General features: G+C 39.1%; 1 protein-coding gene across 29 annotated transcripts in view; it reads right to left on the reverse strand.

Annotated features, from left to right (window-relative positions):
• dlg1b (discs large MAGUK scaffold protein 1b) overlaps positions 1-24,385 on the reverse strand; it is a 471,082-nt gene that overhangs the window by 135,536 nt on the left and 311,161 nt on the right. For all 29 annotated transcript variants that reach the window (XM_043702491.1, XM_043702499.1, XM_043702490.1 and 26 more), the window contains 3 exons: positions 19,316-19,366; positions 12,633-12,757; positions 5,681-5,850 (listed from right to left, as the gene is read on the reverse strand). In XM_043702491.1, coding sequence (XP_043558426.1) covers positions 5,681-5,850; positions 12,633-12,757; positions 19,316-19,366 — 346 coding nt within the window. The remainder of the gene's footprint in view (positions 1-5,680; positions 5,851-12,632; positions 12,758-19,315; positions 19,367-24,385) is intronic.

Raw genomic sequence — 24,385 nt, forward strand, 5'->3', positions numbered from 1 at the left:
TCCGGACTTGTCCTCCCTGCCTATCTCCTTTTCCACCTATCCACTCCTCCCTGACCTATCACCTTCATCCCCTCCCCCACTCACCCATTGTACTCTATGCTACTTTCTCCCCACCCCCACTCTCCTCTAGCTTATCTCTTCACGGTTCAGGCTCACTGCCTTTATTCCTGATGAAGGGCTTTTGCCTGAAACGTCGATTTCTAAGCTCTTTGGATGCTGCCTGAACTGCTGTGCTCTTCCAGCACCACTAATCCAGAATCTGGTTTCCAGCATTTGCAGTCATTGTTTTTACCTAATCTCAGTTTGGTGCCATAGCATTTGCTATTTCTAATGTACATTAATAACTCTGACACTAAAAACCTCTTACATTTATACTTTCGCAGATAATACAAAAATTGATGGGGTAGTATATACTAAGGCGGAAAACTTCAGACTTCAGGAAGATATAGATAGGCTAGTTATATGTATAGAACAGTGGCAAAAGGAATTTAATCCTGAAAAGAGAGGGGTGATGTATTTTGAGAGGACTAACAAGGCAGCAAACGATGAATGGAAGGATCCTGGGGAGTACAGAGGATCAGCAGGATGTGCATGTGCATAGATCCTTGAAGGTGGATAGGGTGGTATATGAGATACTAAAATTTACTTGTCAAGGCACTGAATACAAATACTGGGAAGTTATGATAAAGCTGTACAGGACATTGGTAGGTTTCTGGAACTCATTGCCTGAAAAAGTGCTGTAGAGGCAAGAACCATTACAGCATTTAAGTAGCGTTTAAATGAACACTTGAAATGCCATATCATATAAGGCTTTGAGCAAAGTGCTGGGAAGTGGGATTAGAATAGATAGATGCTTGGTGACCAGCACGGACATGAAGAACCAAAAGACCCTCTTTCCCTGCTGTAAAACTTCATGACTATCCATGTCAAATCAGAGATTTCATTGGAAAACAGTACAAAGAGCTTAAAAGGGGAAAATGCTGTATTTTCGGCAGTTTGGTGTTGCCAAACAAGAAAATCACAGCCATAAATGAAATGTTATGAATGATAAACAATTCAGCCAAAGTTATGCTGGGCAAAAATTCAGGATATCTGAAGTTGAAGTCCAAAGATAAAGGATTTAAATCCAAATATAACGGTCGTTCTTAGTTTCATGTAAATTGAGCAATTCCACATTACACATTTTAGTTCAAATTTGTGTCAAAACTCTAAGACTTGTAGATACACCTTCAATGATTAAATGAAAGCCACAAATCATTGCTCAATGAGTTTGCAAACTACAAGAAAGCTACAGCTATCTAATGCCAGTAACACAAAACAAATGTGACCACAGCAAGGGTCTCTGCAACTAATTCTCAGATCAGGAACAAGTGTAACTGACGGGGAATTATTCCCGAATATGAGAATATAGAAAGCACTGAACTAGAAAAAATCTTTAATCCAACTTACTGTCCTGAATCACAGTTCACAAGCACTGTATTCCTGAAAATCTGTCAAATTCTTCCTTAAATATCTGACACCATTTGCTTCCAATTGACAGTCAATTTCACACATTTACTGTGTTTCAAATATAACTGTTTTGTGCATATCTACTTCAGCATGCCATAAAAGGGAAATGTGTATCTAAATCTACAATGGCACGCCCAGTTCTGTATGGGAAACGCAGGGGGAGGAAATTATAAAGGATCAGACTACATTACAGCTAATGACATTCAATGCAATTTAAGGGTGAAGTTGTCCACTTCTGACGGAAAAGAAAAATCAAAATATGCTTCAAATAGTGAGATAATGATGCGGGGTGCATGCATACGTGCACGGACACAACTCAGTAAAAGTTAGTGCACACATACATAAACATAGAAGCAAAGAATACTGGAGCAGAAGTTGGTCATCTGGCCTTTTGAACCTGCTGCGCCATTCCATATGATCATGGATGATCATCTAACTCAGAACCCTGTTCCTACTTTCTCCCTGTATCTTTCAGTCCTTTTAGCCCTAAGAACTTTATCTACAACTTTCTTGAAAAGTCTTCAATGTTTTAGCCTTAATCATTTTCCGTGACTGAGAATTCCACAGGTTCATTACTGTGTGTGACAAATTTGTTTTATTTGATCACAAGGTGAGGGCGTCACTAGCTAGGCCAGCATTTAGTGCCCATCCCTAATTGCCCAGAGGGCAGTTAACAGTCAAATATATTGCTGTGGGTTTGGAGTCACATGTAGGCCAGAGCAGCTAAGGATGGCAGTTTCTTTCCCTAAAGGACATGAATGAAACAGTTGAGTTTTCTGACAAACAACAGATCCATGATCTTCATTTGACTCTCAATTCCAGACATTTATTGAATTAAAGTTGCAACAGTTGCCACAGTGGAATTCTAACCCAGGTGCCAAGAACATGATCTGGGTCTCTGAAGTAATTTTTGGTTTTGTCAGTGAACCTCAGGGAAGAGATCGCTTCTGTAGTAGAGTATAATAAAGGTGCAGCAGAATGATATCAGAGCTTTAATGATACCAATGTAGGAATAGGTTGCATGAACTAGGATTGTTTTTACTTGAGTTATGAAGGTTGAGGGATGATCTAATTGAATTGTTTAAAATAATTAGCTTGACAGGTTAGGCAAGCGAAACTATTCTTTTGGTGGAAGCATCCAGGACAAAAAAACATAGATTAGATTAGATTACTTAGTGTGGAAACAGGCCCTTCAGCCCAACAAGTCCACACCGACCCGCTGAAGCGCAATCCACCCAGACCTATTTCCCTACATTCACCCCTTCACTTAACACTATGGGCAATTTCGGAGAAAGTGAGGACTGCTGATGCTGGAGATCAGAGCTGAAAATGTGTTGCTGGAAAAGCGCAGCAGGTCAGGCAGCATCCAAGGAGCAGGAGAATCGACGTTTTGGGCATGAGCCATTCTTCAGGAATCAGCATGGCCAATTCACCTAACCTGCACATTTTTGGATTGTGGAAGGAAACCGGAGCACCCGGAGGAGCTGAAACAATTGAAATTGACAATACTTCAATCTACAGATTTTTGTTGGGCTAGGGCATCAAGGGATTATGGAACAAGAATATATGAATGACCCATTTCAGCTGTCAATCCAGTAAACCTCCTCTGAACTATCTCCAATGCATTCGTATCTTCCTGTAAACAAGATGACCAAATCTGTACACGCTACTCAATATGAGATCTCATCAATGCCCTGCATAAGTGAAGCATAACCTACTTACTTTTATATCCAGGACTTTTTGTAATAAATAATAACATACAATTAACTGTCTTGGTTACCTGCTGTATCGGCATACTAGTCTTTTGTTATTCATGCATTAGGATATCTAAGTCCCTCTGCATCTCGGAATCAGATAGTTATGCTCCATTCAAGTAATACTTTGCTTTTTAATTCATCCTGCCAAAATGAACAACTTCACATTTTTCCATATCATACTCCATGTATCAGACGTTTGCCCAATCACTCAACCTGTCTATATCTATATCCATCTTCAACTTCCTTATATCTTCTTCAAAAATACTTTCCTACCTATCTTGGTGGTCATCTGCAAATTTAGTTAACATGGTTTGCTCCCCTCATGCAAGCTATTGATGATTATTGTAATAACTTGAGATTCTTGTCACACCCTGCCAATCAGAGAAACACTCATGTATGAATTTTCTTTGTTTTCTGCCAGCTAGCCAAACATCTGTTCATACTAATATGTTAGCCCTGACATTATGAACTTTTATTTTCAGCAATAATGTTTGATGTGCGACCTTGTCAAGAATATTGTGGAAACACAAGTATAATACAGCTCTCTTTTATCCACAACACATGCTACTTCTTCAAAGAACTCCAATAATTTGGTTTAACATGATTTCCCTTTCACAAAGTCAATAAAGTGTGGTGCTGCAAAAGGTACAGCAAGTTCGGCAGCATCTGAGGAGCAAGACAGTCACCGTTTCGGGCTTGATCCTTCACCAGGTTTCTCTTTGACAAATCGTGCTGACTATTCCTGATCACCTTGAGATTTGCTTTTTTTACCTTCTATTCGTTGATACAACTGAATGACTTGCTAGGCTATTTCAGAGGATGGGAGTCGCACGCAGATAGGATAGTGAAGGCGGCATTTGGTATGCCTTCTTTTATTGGTCAGAGTATTGAGTACAGGAAGTGGGAGGTCATGTTGCGGCTGTACAGGACATTGGTTAGGCCACTGTTGGAATATTGCGTGCAATTCTGGTCTCCTACCTATCAGAAAGATATTGTGAAACTTGAAAGGGTTCAGAAAAGATTTACAAGGATGTTGCCAGGGCTGGAGGATTTGAGCTATAGGGAGAGGGTGAACAGGCTGGGGCTATTTTCCCTGGAGCATCGGAGGCTGAGGGGTGACCTTATAGAGCTTTACAAAATTATGAGGGGCATGGATAAGATAAATAGGCAAAGTCTTTTCCGTGGGGTAGGGGAGACCAGAACTAGAGGGCATAAAGTTTAGGGTGAGAGGGAAAAGATATAAAAGCGACCTAAAGTGCAACTTTTTCACACAGAGAGTGGTACGCGTATGGAATGAGCTGCCAGAGGATGTGGTGGAGGTTGGTACAATTGCAACATTTAAGAGGCATTTGAATGGGTATATGAATAGGAAGGGTTTGGAGGGATATGGTCCAGGTGCTGGCAGGTGGGACTAGATTGGTTTGGGATATCTGGTTGGTATGGATATGTTGGACCAAAGGGTCTCTTTCCATGCTGTACATCTCTATGACTCTATGATTTCTGGTATAGATTACCCATGACATAACTGAACCAAATGGTTTATTCCAGTTCCTGTGTCTTCATTCTAAACAGAGGAAAGGCTGAGGCACTTGGGGTTGTTTTCATTGGAGAAAAGAAGGTTTAGAGGTGACTTGATAGAGGTGTACAAGATGATTAGGGGTTTAGATAGGGTCGACAGTGAAAATCTTTTTCCACGTATGGAGTCAGCTATTACAAGGGGGCATAGCTTTAAATTAAGGGGGGGTAGGTATAGGACAGATGTTAGGGGTAGGTTCTTTACTCAGCGAGTCGTGAGTTCATGGAATGCCCTGCCAGTAGCAGTGGTGGACTCTCCCTCATTATGGGCATTTAAGCGGGCATTGGATAGGCATATGGAGGATAGTGGGCTAGTGTAGGTTAGGTGGGCTTGGATCGGCGCAACATCGAGGGCCGAAGGGCCTGTACTGCGCTGTATTCTTCTATGTTCTATACTCAGCAACATTCCACAGATATGTGTTTACCACAGTTTCAAAATTCAGATGTTATCTTATTGTGGACTTTAAGCATTTTAAATACCTGGACAATATCTTCCCTGACCTTTTGTGTCTCTAGACTCTTACCATAACAAAGTTTGAAGACGACATCAATTTGGTTACTGATCCCCACGCCTCTAAAACCTAGCTCTGCAGTCATTATACACAGCAATTCTTCACAGCCCAAAGTTCTGTATTGACTCACCACCTTCTTCATGGGTTTGTTACTGCGTCATTATGGCTATGCATCCTGTAAGCATTCGTGTGGCCACTTTATGGATGGGGGCAGGGGAAGAACAGTACCATATTTAGCTAATTTGCGATCAGCAATAATTTGTTAAACTAAAGGTGCAACTTGTGAGAAATATGAACACTTTTTTTTGCACTTGATGTACAACCCACCTTTTGGCCCTTTAATAAGTTTTATTTCTAAAATCTTTTCGGTGACCGGCTTCCTTCTCCGCACGTATAGTCTCACAATCGATCCAGCCTCTTTTAAAGCTTCTACTGCTTTACTGTGAGTTACTTCCCTTACATCCACATCGTTTACCCGAAGGATGCAGTCATTCACTCTAGAATAAAAAAAGATTTTACAGTAAAATCATCTTCAAACTGGTTAATGATATAGGTTTAGTTAAGAAATCAAAACAAAACTGCAAAAATAAAAAGACTTCAATGGCGGGGAGAATACATTTGCATGTCGGCATTGTGTTTTGATTTGCAATCTGTACATAATTTCAGTATTACATTGGCCGCCAACCTCCCATATTTGCTTTGCTATTTAATTCTTCCTTCTCCCATGCATCAATGTTGGGCATTTGTGCTTTAGAAATTGTATATTTCAGTGGTTCTCAACTTCTTTGGTCAAAGAGCCCCTTTGCAAATGGATTAATTACTACAAGCCCTCCATCTAAAATATGACATCAATTTGAAAGCACTGTGTGTCGTGAATTTAATGATGCTTTAAAGATGACAGATACTTACTGAGATATTAGTGACACCTCACAGCAGAGTTTGATTGTCCCTGGAGAGATATTTAACACTAAAACTCCTGAATTATTCTACTTAAAAGCCTATGGGCAGAATTTTCCCATTTTCAGTTCAAGTGTTTGTCAAGTGAAATTCATGATGCAAGATCCAATGTAGCTCACAGCAATTTTTCTCTCCCAATATTACACCCTTCAACTCATTAATTATGCAAGCAGGCTCTTTGACACTCCTTGTTCAATAGTGCGACAAGAGATGCAGATGTGCTTGCCACTGTGAGAATCTTCCAGCTTTCACATCACCGGTGTCATATTTAAAGCACAACTGTACTTCAGATCTGCAGGCAGGGAATTGTTCCTGTCAATATAGTGCCTTCATAATGAAGGACTGTTGCCCAAAATGTCGATGCTCCTGCTCCTCAGATGCTGCCTGACCTGCTGTGCTTTTCCAGCATCACACTCTTGACTCTAATCTCCAGCATCTGCAGTCCTCACTTTCACCTAATATAGCGCACCACCACTATCACTGGGGACAAGGCCCAGAAAGCAAAGCTTGCTCCCTGCTCTGCAACCAGAGACTTGCAGCCACTGCTGGACAGGGTTGTGAAGAGAGCAATGGGCCTTTTTACTGATGGCCAAAGGCAGCCAGGCTACCATGGACCCAGATAATAGCCCAGGTCAGCCCTTTAACCCAGGTCAAAAGGAACACTCAGCAATAAAGGAAGGTGTCAAGTGATCTTTGCTCTACAGAGCTAAGTGTCACCACCTTTTCTCTACCACCTCAAATTCAAATGACCATCATGACTCACTAACTCTTCAAATGCACTCACCTTTCACCAAGGCTCATAGGCTACAACTCTCAAAATTGAATGGAAGATTCCCACTCAATTACTCTCACCCACCTCACTCTTCCTGCTCTCTGCATTTCCTACTCGGTCATTAGAGACACCTCACTGCCTCTGCTGAATCAACATTTAACAGTTCCTTAATCCATTTTCAGCACACCTCAATACCTTTCTTTCTCCTTACAGGGGAAATTGGCTCCCTCCCAGAATGGTATCTCCACAGCACCACAAATGATTTACCTGTAAACCCACAACCGTTTGCACTTGACCTGTGGGATTGACTGCGGTCTATTCCCAGTTTGCAAGGTTGGAGATCTCCATACTCTGGCATGACCTCGACTGACCACAGTCAATCTCACTGGAATCAGTTGAGCTGCTTTACTGGCTAAGTACCCCAGATTTAATGCAGACCCCTTTGATCCTGGATTTCATTTCAGTCTCAGTAGTTTCCCCAATTTTCTCACTATTGTCCTCGCCACACCAAGGACTGGAAAAGTCTACACACAGTTATGTATATTTCAAGGAAAAGTACAGAATGTAAATCTCTTGGATATAAAATTAGAAATAGAATTTCATTTACTTAATTCTGGTAAAGTGGTGGCTCTGCAGACCACTGGGAAATTAGGTGAATGATGGCTCGAGGCAGGCTTGACAGTTTTATGCCTCTCTTTGAGTGACAATGCACTAAAACAATATTCTGCAGACTCCTAATATTTCGGGCAGATATGTTTTTTTTTTCATCCTGCAGACCATTTCTCGGACAAGTCTGGAACAGGAATTTTACTACATTAACTGCAATGGTGGCCTACAGCTGACAATTCAAAGATAAATAAAATCAATAAGAATGCATTAATTTTATAAAACTGAAGTTTCATGGACCAAAACTGGTCTTGATCAGTAGTGAAAAGTCGGCCAAGAGCAACACTGAGCCAGGTTTACACCACACCCAATTTTCTGTCATATGAACACCGACTCAACCCATCAGAGTCCTTTTTTTTAAATAAACAGTGGTTCCAATAGACTCAATTGCTCAAACAATACATGAGCTTTTATTGATCTTCAAATGATGAGATCATTTGGGAGCATGCTCACCTCTAACACTAGCAGCTTATTTTTCATATTGATATATTTTCTTACGGTATCTTTAATTTTCAAATTTCATGAGCATTAACACTAAACACAGTTTTATACAGCTTACATAAAATTGTCAGTGATAATGTGACATTTAGTCTTCGCGAAAGAACCTTAAACAGTAGAAAATATTTGGAAGTGCAAACAACTTAAGCAAATTGATGCTAATTTGTTTTCTCCTTGCTCATTACAAATTGACTCTTATCCACGGACAGTACATGGCAGAATGATAGATATAATAATCCTAATGCTTGCATGTGTCATTTGAGTTAATTTAGAGTAGTACTGAACTAACTGGGTTAAGATATGCCAGATATCATTCCAAGACACATTTTCTACAGAGATGAGGAAACATTATGACCATTTTATGCAAATATATACTAGCTTTAAGTAGAAACCTTATAAATTTTATTAAAGTGATCACATATTATATCAACTGCAAATTTTCACATGCTAAGCTGCGAAACTAAGCCATAACCCAATGCTTTCTCAAGTGAAAGAGAAAATGTTAGAAAATAAATGTGGCCCAACTTTGCATAAAATTCAGTCAATCAATCAGCTCCCTTAAATTACCAACAATCAAACATATTAAATTAAATTACTCCAAATTTTGTGATGGGCACATCAGTACAATTTGTTCCAGACTTTGTCATAGATCCAACCAGGTAAGTAGTTCAGAGGGGTGGATGGTCTGACCAAAGAGCATACAGTCAAGTCAAAAAATATATTCATCTTTTACAGATCTGAATATTCTTTTATATCCCCTGAATTTTAAACATATCTACAATTAGATCACTCCTCAATCCCCTGAAAGCTGAATATAACCTGCTTTCAAAATTTAACTCACTAAGCTGCAATAGGATTCTGATAAATTCATGGTGCTCACTCTCCAAGGCTGATGAACGGTTTCCTCAGTGTGGGGAGGATTGAAAGGAGGGCTCCAGATGATATCTGAGCACATGTTCATATGGAGCCTGTGTAACACTGCCACTCCTTCCCTCATCCACAAACCACCTTTCAGGCATTTTGAGACAAAGATCGACATTCCCATTAGACCTTTGGATTTCCTGTTGTATCCACCCATTGGATTTTAACGATTTACATAGATGGACAATCAAATCTGTTTGCTCGTACGTAGTTCTTTGTTTCTCACCATTATGGAAGTAGTGTTATTTCCAGTAACCTTTCATATAAATATAAAACAATCTAAAACTGTTCTGTCTTGGTGCCTTTTAAGAGTCTACTCGCTCCACAATGTCTCCAAACATAACTGATCTGTCAAATAAGCAAAGCTGGGTTCTGATGCTCAGTCCCACTTAATATTTACCTCGAGAATGCACAGTATTTCCTTATGTCAACTTCAAGAGGGAAAGCTGCATTCTATTTCACAATGCCTCTACCCTTAGAATAAAAATAATTTCCCACAGGAAACACTCATCAACAGAATTGCAAATGAGGCACTCATTAAGTGTAGATAAGGCATGTTCCAAGTTACGATTAGGGTCAGATGTCAATTACAGCATATTTAAGAACCACTGGTTTTTGTTAATCGTGCACTTGTTTTAATGGAGTGATTTGGAAGTGGCTTATTTACCTCTTCCACCAGCCAATTTAGGGTCCTTTGGAAGTGTGGTAATGTGAGAGAGGAAAGATATAAGAGAGACCTAAGGGACAACTTTCTCACACAGAGGGTGGTACGTGTTTGGAATGAGCTGCCAGAGGAAGTGGTGGAATCATGTACAATGACAATATTTGAAAGACCATTTGAGTCCCCTCTGCTCCAGAGATGTATAGTAATATTTCTGTACAGATTGATTATAAAACAACCATTATTAAATACCAGTTTGATAATTATTAAATGTATAATTATTTAAATTGATTTGGTAATGAGTTATTTAAAAAGCTCACCAATTAAAAGCCTTTTGGCAGTAGTAGTGTCCTTACCTCTGGACTAGGAGACCCAAGTTCAAATCCCACCTGCTCCAGAGGTATGTTACAATATATCTGGCAAATTGAGTTTCAGAAAAGAACCAGTGGGCTGGGGTGCATGATTTCTCCCACAGAATCCATTTTGGTTCAATTCCCTCCCTTGCTTCCCAACTTTTTGAAAGACCTGCTTCTGTTTCCTACTATGTTCGATGAGCATCTTCTGATATCACACAATAAACCAAACAACAGTTTTATATGCACATAAGTGTTATATTCAGCACAAACACAACTTTATTTTGGATTGTGCACTAAAATAGGAAAACTACTGCTTTAAACAAGGTCAACAAAAAAATTTGCTGCACTTTTAGAAACAAGGTACTGGAACTCGCAGAGAATTGTGTTGTCACTGTTATTCTATCCAAGTGGTAGGGAAAGATATTGAGAGCCAATGGCACAGTGAGTGCATACCTTGGGCAAACTTCAACCGGAGAACAACAAATTCAGTTTTCAGTTAAGGATTGCTGAGTAGCCGGGCTTGATCAGCATGGCAACAACTCTGATTGGCTCCTGGTCAAATGAACAGCTTGTGTGTGAACAATATGAAGGCAGAAGGTAGCCAGACTGCAAGAGATAACATCTCTCACCATTTGTCATAAGCAGTTACCTCTAACTAGTGACTAAGAAACTGAACAATTAAAGTGTCAACCCATATCTTCAGCAAAGAACAAAAAGGAATTGGATCTGGACCTTGGAGATCAGAAAGACTTGGAAGCAGAAAAAGTGACACTTTATCAAATTGTGTGGACTGGTACTGTTGAATGGTGTTTCCCCAATATTTTTTCCTCCACCCATAATATCCATGTTTCTGTCTGCAATGCACGCATAAGGTTTAAGGAGATGATAGACTTTCAGGCAGTTAAATTGGAGAACTTTAAATGAAATCTTTTGCACTTGCTGACAATCCTAGGAGTAGTTGAGCTCAAATATAAGCACACTTTCCCAGCTGAATAGGTATAGTTTAGTAAGTTTGCAGATGACACCAAAATTGGAGGTGTAGTGGACAGTGAAGAAGGTTACCTCAGATTACAACTGGATCTTGATCAGATGGGCCAATGGGCTGAGAAGTGGCAGATGGAGTTTAATTTAGATAAATGTGAGGCGCTTTATTTTGGGAAAGCAAATCTTAGCAGGACTTAGACACTTAATGGTAAGGTCCTAGGGAGTGCTGCTGAACAAAGAGACCTTGGAGTGCAGGTTCATAGCTCCTTGAAAGTGGAGTCGCAGATAGATAGAATAGTGAAGGCGACGTTTGGTATGCTTTCCTTTATTGGTCAGAGTATTGAGTATAAGATTTGGGAGGTCATGTTGCGGCGGTACAGGACATTGGTTAGGCCACTGTTGGAATATTGCGTGCAATTCTGGTCTCCTTCCTATCAGAAAGATGTTGTAAAACTTGAAAGGGTTCAGAAAAGATTTACAAGGATATTGCCAGGGTTGAAGGATTTGAGCTATAGGGAAAGGTTGAATAGTCTTGGGCTGTTTTCCCTACAGCGTTGGAGGCTGAGGGGTGACCTTACAGAAATTTATAAAATCATGAGGGGCATGGATAGGATAAATAGACAAAGTGTTTCCCCTTGTGGGGGGAGTCCAGAACTAGAGAGCATGGGTTTAGGCTGAGGGGGGAAGGATATAAAAGTGACCTAAGAGGCAGTGTTTTTCACACAGAGGGTGGTGCGTATATGGAATGAGCTGCCAAAGGAAGTGGTGGAGGCTAGTACAATTGCAACATTTAAAAGGCATCTGGATGGGTATATGAATAGGAAGGGTTTGGAGGGATTTAGGCTGGGTGCTGGCAGGTGGGACTAGAGTGGGTGGGGAAATCTGGTCGGCATGGACAAGTTGGACTGAAGGGTCGGTTTCCGTGCTGTACATCTATGACTCTCTATTGTTGTGACATCAGATGATGCACAGTGTTTTGTTCTGCAGCCTTAATTTCATGTTGTCTTGAGGTCACAAAAAGAGCTTGTGGCCTGAGTTTAATTACCTGGAAGACTGCCAGTAAACACCCAAGACTCCTGAGGCTATCTTCAATTCTGTTGGCTGCTGTAGTTTAGACTTTTTGGCTGAGATGCACTTTATTACTGGGGTTTTGAACAGGCTTCCTTTTTTCCCCTTTAAATAACTTTTTAATTTTACATATTCCCTTTTTGGTGACTGCTTTAATCATTCATAAACTGTGCCATGCTTTTCTTCTATTAATTAACTCTAATAGCTGAATCGCAGTTTCTTTCATGAATAAAATCTGAAATGTTTTCTTCCCAGAATACAATTCTCAACAATAGCTTCTGAAAAGCTGGCAACATATTTTTATAAAACCCATTAACATAGCTTTTGTCGCAGAAGTAACTGAATCAATGTTTGTTTTACATAAGTAAATGGGAATGCATTAATGGTTGGACATACCGCAGTCTTCCATCCTGAGCAGCTGCACCTCCTGCAATGATTTTTGTAATGAATATACTGGGATCATCACCAATGTGCGGATTATCTGTACCACCTGCAATGCTGAAGCCGAGGCCAGAATTTCCCTAGTGTAAGTACATAAATAGAAAATCAGGCATAAAACTCTAATTGAAAGCACTGGAAGAAACAAGTAATTGTGAAAATGACTGTAGAAATCAGTGGAAGTTTCATTGTAAATATTGCTTCTGTTGGCAGGTTCATCTCCAGTAAGGTAAGCAGCAAAATATACAGTTTTATGGTTTAAAAATTGGGAATCAACAAAACATTAAAAGATAACAAACTCAACTAAAACAAACTAGAGTGAAATGTTTTGGAATACTAAGGTAGACAGTAGAGTGTGCATTAGGAACCTAAGACAGAGGAGTAGTAGGCCATTTGACTCTTTGTATCTGCTCTGCTATTCAACAAGATCATGCCTGTCTACTTGTGACCTCATCCCTCCCTCTCCTAAATGACCCCAAAAATCCAGGATTCCATTGTTGTTAAAAACCTGTAACTCTGCTGCCAATAAATTCTATGACTCAGTCTTGAATGATTTCAGAAAAAAAAAGAGAATTCCACATACTAACAATCCTTAAAGAGAAAAATCTCCTTGGCTCAGTTTTAAAAGGGAGACCTCTTAGTCACAGTCGCTGTCTCCTAGTGCTAGAGTTCCCCAACAAGAGGAAACATCCTCTTGATTTCTACACTATCAAGTCCGTTGAGGATCTTTTACATTTCAATAAGATCATCCCTCAGTCATTTAAATTCCAAATATGCACAAAACCAATGTGCAACTGTAAAAGATTAATTCACAGGATGAGGGCATCATAGTCCAGACCAACATTTATTACCCATCCTTAATTGTCCAGAGGGCAGTTAAATGTCAATCACATTGCTACATGTCTTTCATCTCAAAAAGTAGTTGAATGAACACTCTCTGAACTGGACATAGGTTTGCTCCCTGATCTAGAAGGTTCGTTTTCAGATGTTCCATCAACATACTAGGTAACATCATCAGTGAGCTTCCAGGTGAAGCACTGGTGGCATGGCCTGCTTTCTATTTGTGCGTTTAGGTATCCTTGGATTGGTGATGTTATTTCTTGTGATGACATTATTTCCTGTGCTTTTTCTCAGGGGGTGTACATGGGATCCAAGTCAACGTGTTTGTTGATAGAATTCCAGTTGGAATGCCATGCTTCTAGGAATTTTCCTGCGTGTCTCTGTTTGGCTTGTCCTAGGATGGATGTCCTTCCTCATCTGCAGGTCAGGATAAGAGTGAGAGTGGGTCATGTCTTTTTGTGGCTAGTTACTGTTCATGTATCTTTGTGGCTAGTTTTCTGCCTGTTTGTCCAATGTAGTGTTTGTTATAGTTCTTGCAAGATAATTTGTAAATGACATTGGTTATGCTTATTGTCTGTAGCGGGCTTTTCAAACTCATTAGCTGCTGTTTTCGTGTGTTCGTGGATTTGTGGGCTACCATGATGCCAAGAGGTCAGAGTAATCTGGCAGTCATTTCCAAGATGTCTTTGATGTAGGGGAGAGTGGCTAGGGTTTCTGGACATGTTTTGTCTGCTTGTTGGGGTTTGTTGCTGAGAAATCGGCAGATTATGTTAATTGGGTACCCATTCTTTTTGGATACACTGTATAGGTGATTTTTCTCTGCTCTGCGTAGTTCCTCTGTGCTGCAGTGTGCGCTGCAATTCTAGCTCAGTGAGCAAACCTACATCCAGAACCTCAACCTGAGCTAAAATCTGCTCAAAACATGCCAACTCTCTGAACTGCTTTACCATAATTATCATTTCGTTTGGAGACCGAAACTGCACATAAGACTTCAGATGTGGTCTCACCAAGTCTACAGCTGCAGTAAAATGTTTGTATTCTATTCCCCTTGATGCGTAGTTCAACATTCTATTTGCCTCCCTAATTAATTGTTGTATCTGCATGTAAACCTTTGTGATTCATGTGAGATTCACACTGCCCAGATCCCTCTACAGCAATCTCCTTTTATTTAGTAGAAGGTACGTTTAATTTCCTTGCCTAGATGGATAAGGTCACATTTTCCCACATTATATTCTACCTATCAGATTATCTACTGACATAATCCATCTATATCTCTTTGCAAACTTTACATCCTGTTGACAACAAACCTTCCTACCTTTCTTGACGTAATCAGCAATTTAAACTTGATCATTTATCCTTTAGTGCACGGTGGCTAAATTTACTGATACAGAATATTAAAAAAAAAAGTTGAGGTCAGCTGATATCCTGGTCTTAACCAGGCCATTAGAAAAGATACCAAGCAGATATCAGGTGCTTCCCAAAAAGAGAAAGTGAGAAGTATCAACATCACCCCCATGAAAAGAACTTGAATCAATTGGAGTACTGAATTGGCAAATGTTAGTCATGCCCACAACACAACGTTTTGAAGAGGTGAACTTTAGAATACTTAGCCTTAGTTAAGAAAAAAAAGTTCATTTTTGGCATCATTTTATACTGTATTTCGAAAGCAATTGTCCAATACAAATTGCTTTTCTATCCTGCACAAAAAAAAATCATGCTTTCTTCCCCAAACTGGCAAGCCATCACTTAAATTATGGTAAAAGTCCAAGGTGTCAATTTCTTCTGGATATGTGAATTTACTATATGTTATTTAAAATATTCCCATGCAACCCCTGACATTTTGCAACCAGGAACTACATATGTAGTCATGAACATGGGGACCACTTGTTCTACTTGTACATGCACACAGCAGTTAGTTGTGGATTTTTTTTCTTGAATTAGGTTATTAGTTTCTTTGTAGGTGGGCAAAGTGTAAGAGGAAGTCTCTGGCCCTTTGAGTGTGTTCCCACCTCTCAAGATCATGGATGTCCTTCACATCCATCACTCATTCCCAAAATGAGATTTTGATTCTCTTGATTCTCCTCGTACCCGAAATCCATACCGCCTTCACTAAAACAAGTTACTAAAACTCCAGAAATTCCTTTCCGCAAAATATCACTTGAAGCACCCATTGCACAGGAAATTTAATGAATGAAGCTTTCTTCCCTTGTAGAAACAGCAGCCAGTGCAAAATTAAAGGTCATTGCTGCATTTCATTCTATTACAACATTGAGCAGCTGTGAACAGATGTGACAAATATTAATCTAAACATTTGACGTAAAAGCTGTTAAATTGAAATATCAATGGCAATGCTTCTCTCCTGACCTAGGGATTAGGATTTGGTACTTTCACCATTGCAGGCTGGGTTTGATTCTAGAGCAGAGCAGCAAGTTTATGGACATGTCTGATCTGCTACAGAATAGGCATTCAATAGTGGAGTAGGTTCAAGGAGCTGAACAGTCCACTCCTATTTTGTATGAGCTTATAAAATATTTAATTCAAATCAATGGGAGATGCGAATAAAAATATTTTATTCAAATCAATTTCTGTTTGGATCATCAAAAAGAGCTTGCAATTGCCTCAAAGTGAGGATAATAATTTTAATCTCAATATTGCATGGTTTTCTATTCAATGGTTATTTATCCACACAAAATCAAATATCTCCATCCATTTGTAAAATCCACACTATTTCAAGACTTAACATCAGATTCTGTTACTCATTAATTCTAATTACAATGCTCATATATTCAAGGGCTGAAATAAATTGTTTCAGCATCAACTTGTTCCTTATGTCCTGAAACCTTTACGAGACTGTCATTTTCAGTTTCTGTTACATGCAATAATAAATCCAAGTTGGGAGGGCAAGAATTTTCCTGTGATTTATTGTGAAGAGCAGACATTTCACCTGCTGTGAACATCAAGGTTTGCTACCAGCATAAATTAAGCAGACTTAGTAGTTTTCTTCTGCTATGTATACAGACTCAAATCTGCTCTCTGTTGGTTCACTCAAACACATGAATCATTTGATACTTTATAGACCATTAGCACATTTGCTTATACATCAGGGAAGGAATTATACAAGGAAAAATCAACAACAGCTTGTATTTATATGGTTCCTTTAATGTAATAAAATGTACCAAAATGCTCTACAGAAGTACTATAAAATAAAATTTGGCACTGAGCCACAAAAAGTGATAACAGGACAGATGACTAAAAAGCTTACACAAAGAGATTAGTTCTAAGTACTGCCCTAAAAGAAGGAAGGAGAGGTTAAGGTATTTAAAAAATGAGTGGCACAGCTATCTGGTGGGGGAACCAGAAAGGCTAGATTTAGAACACAATTTTCAGAGTTGTTGGACTAGAGGTGTTTACAGACATTGCCAAGAAAAGGGCATGCAGGGATATGTCAACAAGGATGAGAATTTAAAACAAAATTCAACAAGTTGTTTAATCCTGAGCAAAGGCAGGTCATTTGAACACAAGGCGAATGGGATTTGGACTTGATGAGATTAAAGACATGAATGAGGGGAAAAGACTCAGCATATGGTAGAAAGAGTTAACTTTTCATTTAGAGTGACCATCATCCATTCTGACCTGTTGAATTTATCCAACAGTTTTTGTCTCATTTCAGATTTCTAGCATTCACAATATTTTGCTTGAGGTATTCAACAGATGAACAGCGGTAAGGATGAGTTCAAGTAATGCCACAGAAGTAAAAATAGGCCAACTGAAACAGATAATATTCTCTATTTTTCTTTGAATTATTCACCATTTATTCTTGCCCAGTACCACACCACTTCATCTGATGGCCAAGTATTCAACTTTCAATTTAGAGGAAGAACAGTGACAAACTGCTAACATCACTGGAGTAATAATCTCGAGTCTTGCACGCTAATGGTCTGGTGCCAGGGGTTAAAATTCCACCATTGCAACTCGTGGACTAATTACCTGCAATTAAATAATGATTCTGGACTCGAAAACTACTCCCAATAATGGTGACCACGAAGGAATTGTCACAATAACCTTTTTGATTCACTAACGTCCTTTAGGGAAGAAAATCTGCCAGCCTTATCTATTCTGGCCTACATAGGATTCTAGATCCTTAACTGCCCTCTGAAGTAGCACTGTTAACTTGACCTTTGCTCCAAGAAAGTAACATTTAATCTACAGCTACACTAAATTTACAGCTCCCAACAGTTAAAGTGGATGGCTGATCTTTTTTTTAACAAAACTTAATTTACCAGTCAGTGTTCATCATGCTGGAAATCACCTGGCTTAGATTTTGCTCATGCTTCATACAAAGCTAAAAGCTTTAGTCTGCTTGACAATAATTTATCACAAACAGTTGTAAAGAACGTGTCTGGAATTGTAAACAAATCAGAGATCTGGATGCTGGTATACGCAAGAATAAACAGCTCCACACAACTGTAATTGTGAATGATGTCTATTCAAATAATCAAGTATTTAAGTAAAGTTCACAGACTATATCTGTAATACTTGTGAAATATTTCAAGCTAAAAGAAGTCATTCTTGTTTGGTGTGCACTATGAAACACATTTTATCAAATCTTTACTCAGATTCATTGAATTCCTTTTTTAATAACAAAAGATTATCCTGCTATCACAGTTGTGAGTTTCAACACAATTGAATTATTAAGCAGTAATTGAAAGAGATTATATACATTGTGTAGATTTGTATTTCTTTTATTCTAATAATATGGCATTCCTGTAAGCCTTTAAGCCAAAGTATGCCAGATGTCTAAAAATATAAAAAGTTGGTTTAAAAAAAAGATGAATATCAAATACTGACTTTTGATTTGAGTTTGCCTAAAATAGATCTTTGGAGAAAGATATTTAAAGGAACATTGACAGTACAATTGGCCAATTCAGCAGTTTTCTAAATCACGGTTCCTTTCTCCAAAAGTTTGAATCAAATGCTGCACACTAGAAGTGACTCTTGTGAAATAGGTTTTATGATTACAATGTGACTTTATGTCGTCAAACAAGGATGCATTTATGAATCAATGGCAATACAATTTGGCAATACAATTTCCAATTACTGATGAATGCTAATGTGGTAGCCAGTTAGAACTGGACCTCAAGACAAAAACATAATTTGAAGTTTTATACACTGGAGTTTACAATAATTTCAGCTTCTCTCAAAAAAGAAGTGAATATTACAAGAGATGGACTGGCATATCATGAGTGATAAATCTGATCAGGACTTTAGAACATCTTAAAAGGAAATTTGAACACTGGTTTCTCTCCTGGTAGCAACTATTCTGTGGGGATAAAAACAGAAGGAGCTGACTGAAGACAGGAACTTCATTAAATAATTATCACAGCTGTGTGGAATGCAGTTGGACAGCAGGTTACTGAGCAACCAACTGCAGAATAATTCAACCAATCTTCTGGCAATATTAATTATTAATACCCTTGTGCAAAGGTCACACAAAGAAAGCAGAGCATAATAACATTCTGCAAACATACTCTGTGGTTGACAAAAGCTGATCAAAAGTGAACTCAAGCCCGCAATAAAACTGTCACATTCACATGAATTGTGTGCAAGTGCCAGATCAATATTCCCACTGAATCTTGCCCTTGTTGGTGAATACAGGAGATGAAATTGGAAGGAAATGTTGGTATAAAATGCATTTTGATTCAGTGTAAAAACTTAGGTGGATTTCTTGAGAATACCTTGAACTTCAAAATTTACTCATGGCAGATATGAGTCATCAGTTTAAAAAAAAATCGGTATCTTACCCTCTCAAGTGTGATTTCTTCATATTCATAATCTGCATCTGTACCATTTACCTACAAAAGAACCAAGACATGTGAAATGTTAGCTAAGAAAAAATGAGTTACATTTGACAAACACTAAAAATTATTCATATTTCAGTTTTTGTTTCATGAAAGCTTTCAGATTGATTGGTCACAAGTGTGATAAAATTGCAATGATTACTTCTATGGCTGTGGATTCATGTTCACAGGAGACACATACACTTAAGTATTGGTAGTATTCATTTCCAATCATTTAACTTCATACTAAATGCAGTAGTTCATTGAAACCAATGATCAATATACACTGTTAGTTTCAACTTAAAAATGATTCTTTTTCTCAGCTTTTTTGATCTGCAAATGTGAATGAGTTACTCATGCCAAAAGATAACACTTATACCAGTGAAATGGAAGTCACAGCAAGTTTCACATTAAGGCAAGTACATCAGATTTTACAACACCAAAAAACAGCAAACTCGTGACAAATTGCAATGTAGTCCAATTACTTTTGATTTAAATGAGAAGGGGCTGACAATAAAAATACATTGAGCATTACCACACCAATGCACAGTAATTGTTAACTTACTCTTTTATGGTATTGTCCAAATACATTATTATTGGTGGCTATAATTATCATAGAAAAGAAATGGATTCTTACAGACAATACAATTGGTTAAGGGATAGCCCAGTATTAAAGTGGTTCATCAAACTGCAAGAGCTTGGAATCCAAGCGGTAGAAGAAAGATCAACAGGAAAAAAAAGGAGCAGAAATACAAATCACAAAAAATACTTCTTCAATGAAAAAGGAGGTAACTAAAATTAGACCAACAGGATTGTCATTTTAACTGACTGTGTTTTTTTTTAGATTAGATTAGATTAGATTACATTACAGTGTGGAAACAGGCCCTTCAGCCCAACAAGTCCACACCGACCCGCCGAAGCGCAACCCACCCAGACCCCTACATTCACCTACCCTTACCGAACACTACGGGCAATTTAGTATGGCCAATTCACCTGACCTGCACATCTTTGGACTGTGGGAGGAAACCGGAGCACCCGGAGGAAACCCACGCAGGCACGGGGAGAATGTGCAAACTCCACACAGTCAGTCGCCTGAGGTGGGAATTGAACCCTGGTCTCTGGCGCTGTGAGGCAGCAGTGCTAACCACTGGAGCGAAACTTATTTTCAACTAATGACTATTTCTCCCTTAGTATATGGAAGTTTCCAATGGGTTAGATGGGAATGCTGCATCTGCATCTACCACATGGAAACAGCATGTCACTCAACTGTGTTTAGAAATAGGCTCACAATTTCACCAGGAGAAAGTGAGGACTGCAGATGCTGGATCAGAGTCAAAAGGTGTGGTGCTGGAAAAGCACAGCCAGTCAGGCAGCATCCGAGGAGCAGGAGCGTCGACGTTTCCTGATGAAGAGCTTATGCTCAAAATGTTGACTCTTCTGCTCCTCAGATGTTGCCTGACCAACTGTGCTTTTCCAGCACCACACGTTTTGGCTCATAATTTCACCAGTTTATGGTAAAATAATAAATTGGATTCTTGCCTGGTGAAGGGGTTTTAAATATAAATAAACAGTTGTACAGCAGTTCCAATTTCTGCTAGAATTACTTATCGCAGATTGTGCAGGAATTCTCTCTCACCATCATATCTGGCATTTCTTCTCCAACCATTTTGGAACATGACAACTCTAGGAAATTATGGGAACATACACCTGTTTCTCAATGTTTCATAATACAGGATTTTAAAGCTATGCAACGTCAATTTGTAAACAAACCTAACTTTTCATTAGCTGGATAACTGCACTGACATGAAGTTAAAACACCCTGACAACTACGTGTATCTATTGAATCAATGGAGCTGCACTGTATTTAGTATTTCACTAAACTGGCTCCAGTGAGAATTACACAGCCACTTTAAAGGGGTCCTTTCACATCTGAATTATTCAGCAGTACAAATTAACAATAGAATTTGGAAAGAACTTGGCCTCAGCTAATGGCAACTGACCCAAAACCCCAGTGCTGAACACACTCGAGTCATTCAGAAAAGATGGGAAGAGCCTCGTTTCAGGATTCAACTTGATAGTTTCTGTATGGTGCACTGAATGCAGTAAAACTTATCACAAAACACTTGTTCACTTCACTATTGGTTGGCAGCAGTCCACTCCAAGAATCAAAATTTCTAGTCAATGCATTTTTTGATTTACAAAGTACACTTGATTGATAGTTGAAATTGTCGAGGTGAAAGTGAGGGCTGCAGATGCCGGAGATCAGAGCTGAAAATGTGTTGCTGGAAAACCACAGCAGGTCAGGCAGCATCCAAGGAACAGGAGAATCGACGTCCAAGGAACAAGAACGTCGATTCTCCTGTTCCTTGGATGCTGCCTGACCTGCTGCGCTTTTCCAGCAACACATTTTCAACTCTGATAGTTGAATTGTCATGATCAAGTATCAATTAATCTTTGTAAGCATTCTCAACATTGCAAATATATCACTGAAAATGAGATTCCTTTACACTCTGGAGATGAAATGATTCAAAAGACTGTAAAAAAATGTACATTTACATAGGTCTCCAGGTAGCAATGGTGTTTGCTACAATCTGAGGTCTGAAGTAGCAGGGAAAATAAGGATGCAAGTTTCACTGAGACTTTGAAGAAAAAAGATAAACTGAATGTAGTAGTTTTATATTCCTCGCCTCATAACGAGATACACAACCAGAAACAGATTTATCTTGTCTCTCAGTAAAGTGAAATACTTTAAACAAGTAATAGGAAGCAAATTAACTTCTTTACTGGAACAGAGAAAGGGGTGAACCAAATAATGGCCAGTGATGGCATTGTGGTAATGGCACTGGACTAGTAACCCAGAGCCCCAGATAAAAGCAGAGGGGATATGTGTTTGAATCCAACCTTAGCAGATGGTGAAAATTAAAGTGGGGGAAAAACAAGTGCAATTAAAAGAATGCCAATTGGACACCATATGTTTGAATCTTAACTGACCTCTGAAATGGCTGAGCAACCCACTCACTTCCATAGCAATTCGGGATGGGGAATAAATGAAGACCTAACTGGTGATGTCCACATGAGTAATTAAAACAATCACACTATTTAAAGATGCACTTATAGATGAAAACTCTTGATAAGGGAAATAATAATAATGGGCCAGATTTTACTGTGGAAATAATGGAAAAGCTGTCATTGTCATCATTCTTAAATTTTAAATTGTAAGAAACCGCTGGCAACCACACACGTACAGTTAAAAGCGGTGTTCTGATTTGCTTAGATTGTCTAAAAGCTTTTGCTGTTACCTTGAGCTTGCCTAGAGGTCAGACATCAAAAACTAGCTGGATGCACACCAATAAAAACCTACTAGAAATATTCTGGGCGTGTCCACTGCAGTATAGGTAAATTTATAATAAGTTATAATTTAAATAACCAAGGTCTTCTCCCCAGGGTGGGGGAGTCCAAAACAACGTGGCATAGATTTAAGGTGGGGGTGGGGGGGGATTTAAAAGGGACCCGAGGGGCAACATTTTCACACAGAGGGTGGTGTGTGTACAGAACGAGCTGTCAGAGGAAGTGGTGGAGGCTGGTACAATTATGACATTTAAAAGACACTTGCACACGTACATAGTTAGAAAGGGTTTAGAGGAATACAGAGTTGATAAAGCACAACAGGTCAGGCAGCACCTAAGGAGCAGGAGAATCAACGTTTTGGGCATAAGCCCTTCATCAGGAATGTGGTGGGGGGTTGGGAAGAACAGGGATGGCAGAGAGAGAGAGACAGGAGAGACAGAGAGAGAGAGACAGACAGACAGACAGACGGGGGGGGGGGGGGGGGTGAGGGGGGGCCGGGGGCAGAGGGCAGGAGGAGGGCAGCCGAGAGAGAGGAGAAAAGCAAAAAAGTGCTCAAATAGGGAAAGCAATGTAATGTTGAGGGGTTTGAATTATTTGCCCATTAGTTTAGAGCAGCCAGGAGTAAAATTATTTGTTCATTACTATGCTGGGTAGAATCTGGAGGACAGCTCAATAGGGGTAATATATAATAATCCAAAATATTGTCCTTTTTTTGGATTGATGCATTGCTGACAAGGTAAGCATTCATTGCTTCTTCTAATTGCCTTGAGAAGTTATTATCAACTTACCATGTGGGCAAGCATCTGGGCATCTTACTGAAATTTACAATTACAAGGCTGTTCCTGAACCTAGTCTTAACTACCTTTACAGCATTTGAGCGATTTCCTCACAATGGTCAAATGCTACAACCCAGGCAGTTGTACAACAAAAACGTGATTCTTCAGACTGATTATTAATTTTGCTGTTTAGAATGAAATGAGAATTCAAAAAGACTAAGCATTTTCTTTAGGGGTAAGACATCCAAAATCATATCTTCAAGCTTTCACAGAATGAATCCAGTATAGCACTGCCCAGGCCCAGTAAAATGGGGTGCATGGTAATAAAAACAAAACAAGCAGATGCTGGAAGTCAAGTTTAAAAAATGAAAATCCTAGAGAAACCAAGCAGTTTCAGTATAATCTGTGGAGATAAAAATAAAGTTAACGTTTCAAATCCAAATGTCTGAAAACCCAAAGAAGCAAGGAAATAAATCAATAAGCAGAATTTCAAGATAGTAATCTCAATATTTTTCCCAGTCCCACAAGCTAACAAGATCAGGAACAGAAGAACAGACTGGATGAATGTGTGGCTGAAGGGATGAAATGGGAGAGAGGGATTTAGCTCTTGAGGCATTTGGACCAACATTAGGTAAGATAGGATCTGCCGAAACTGAACAGGTTGTTCCCCAGCAGCACTGGGGTTGATACCTTTGCAAGACTAGCTCTCACTAATGCTGTAGAGGACAGGCAGGGGTACAGGAGCCTGAGCAGGAAGACATATGAGGAAAACAAAGATGGAAATGAGAAATGAAAAGTAAGCAGCAAAAAATGAAAGGCAGAGGAAACAAATCCTATCTGCAAATAGAGCTGTAGTATGAAAGACACGTAAAAAAGACAAGTCAAAAGATACCATGTCTGAATGCACATA

Source organism: Chiloscyllium plagiosum, chromosome 13 (genome assembly GCF_004010195.1).
Source record: "Chiloscyllium plagiosum isolate BGI_BamShark_2017 chromosome 13, ASM401019v2, whole genome shotgun sequence".
Lineage (NCBI taxonomy): Eukaryota > Metazoa > Chordata > Chondrichthyes > Orectolobiformes > Hemiscylliidae > Chiloscyllium > Chiloscyllium plagiosum.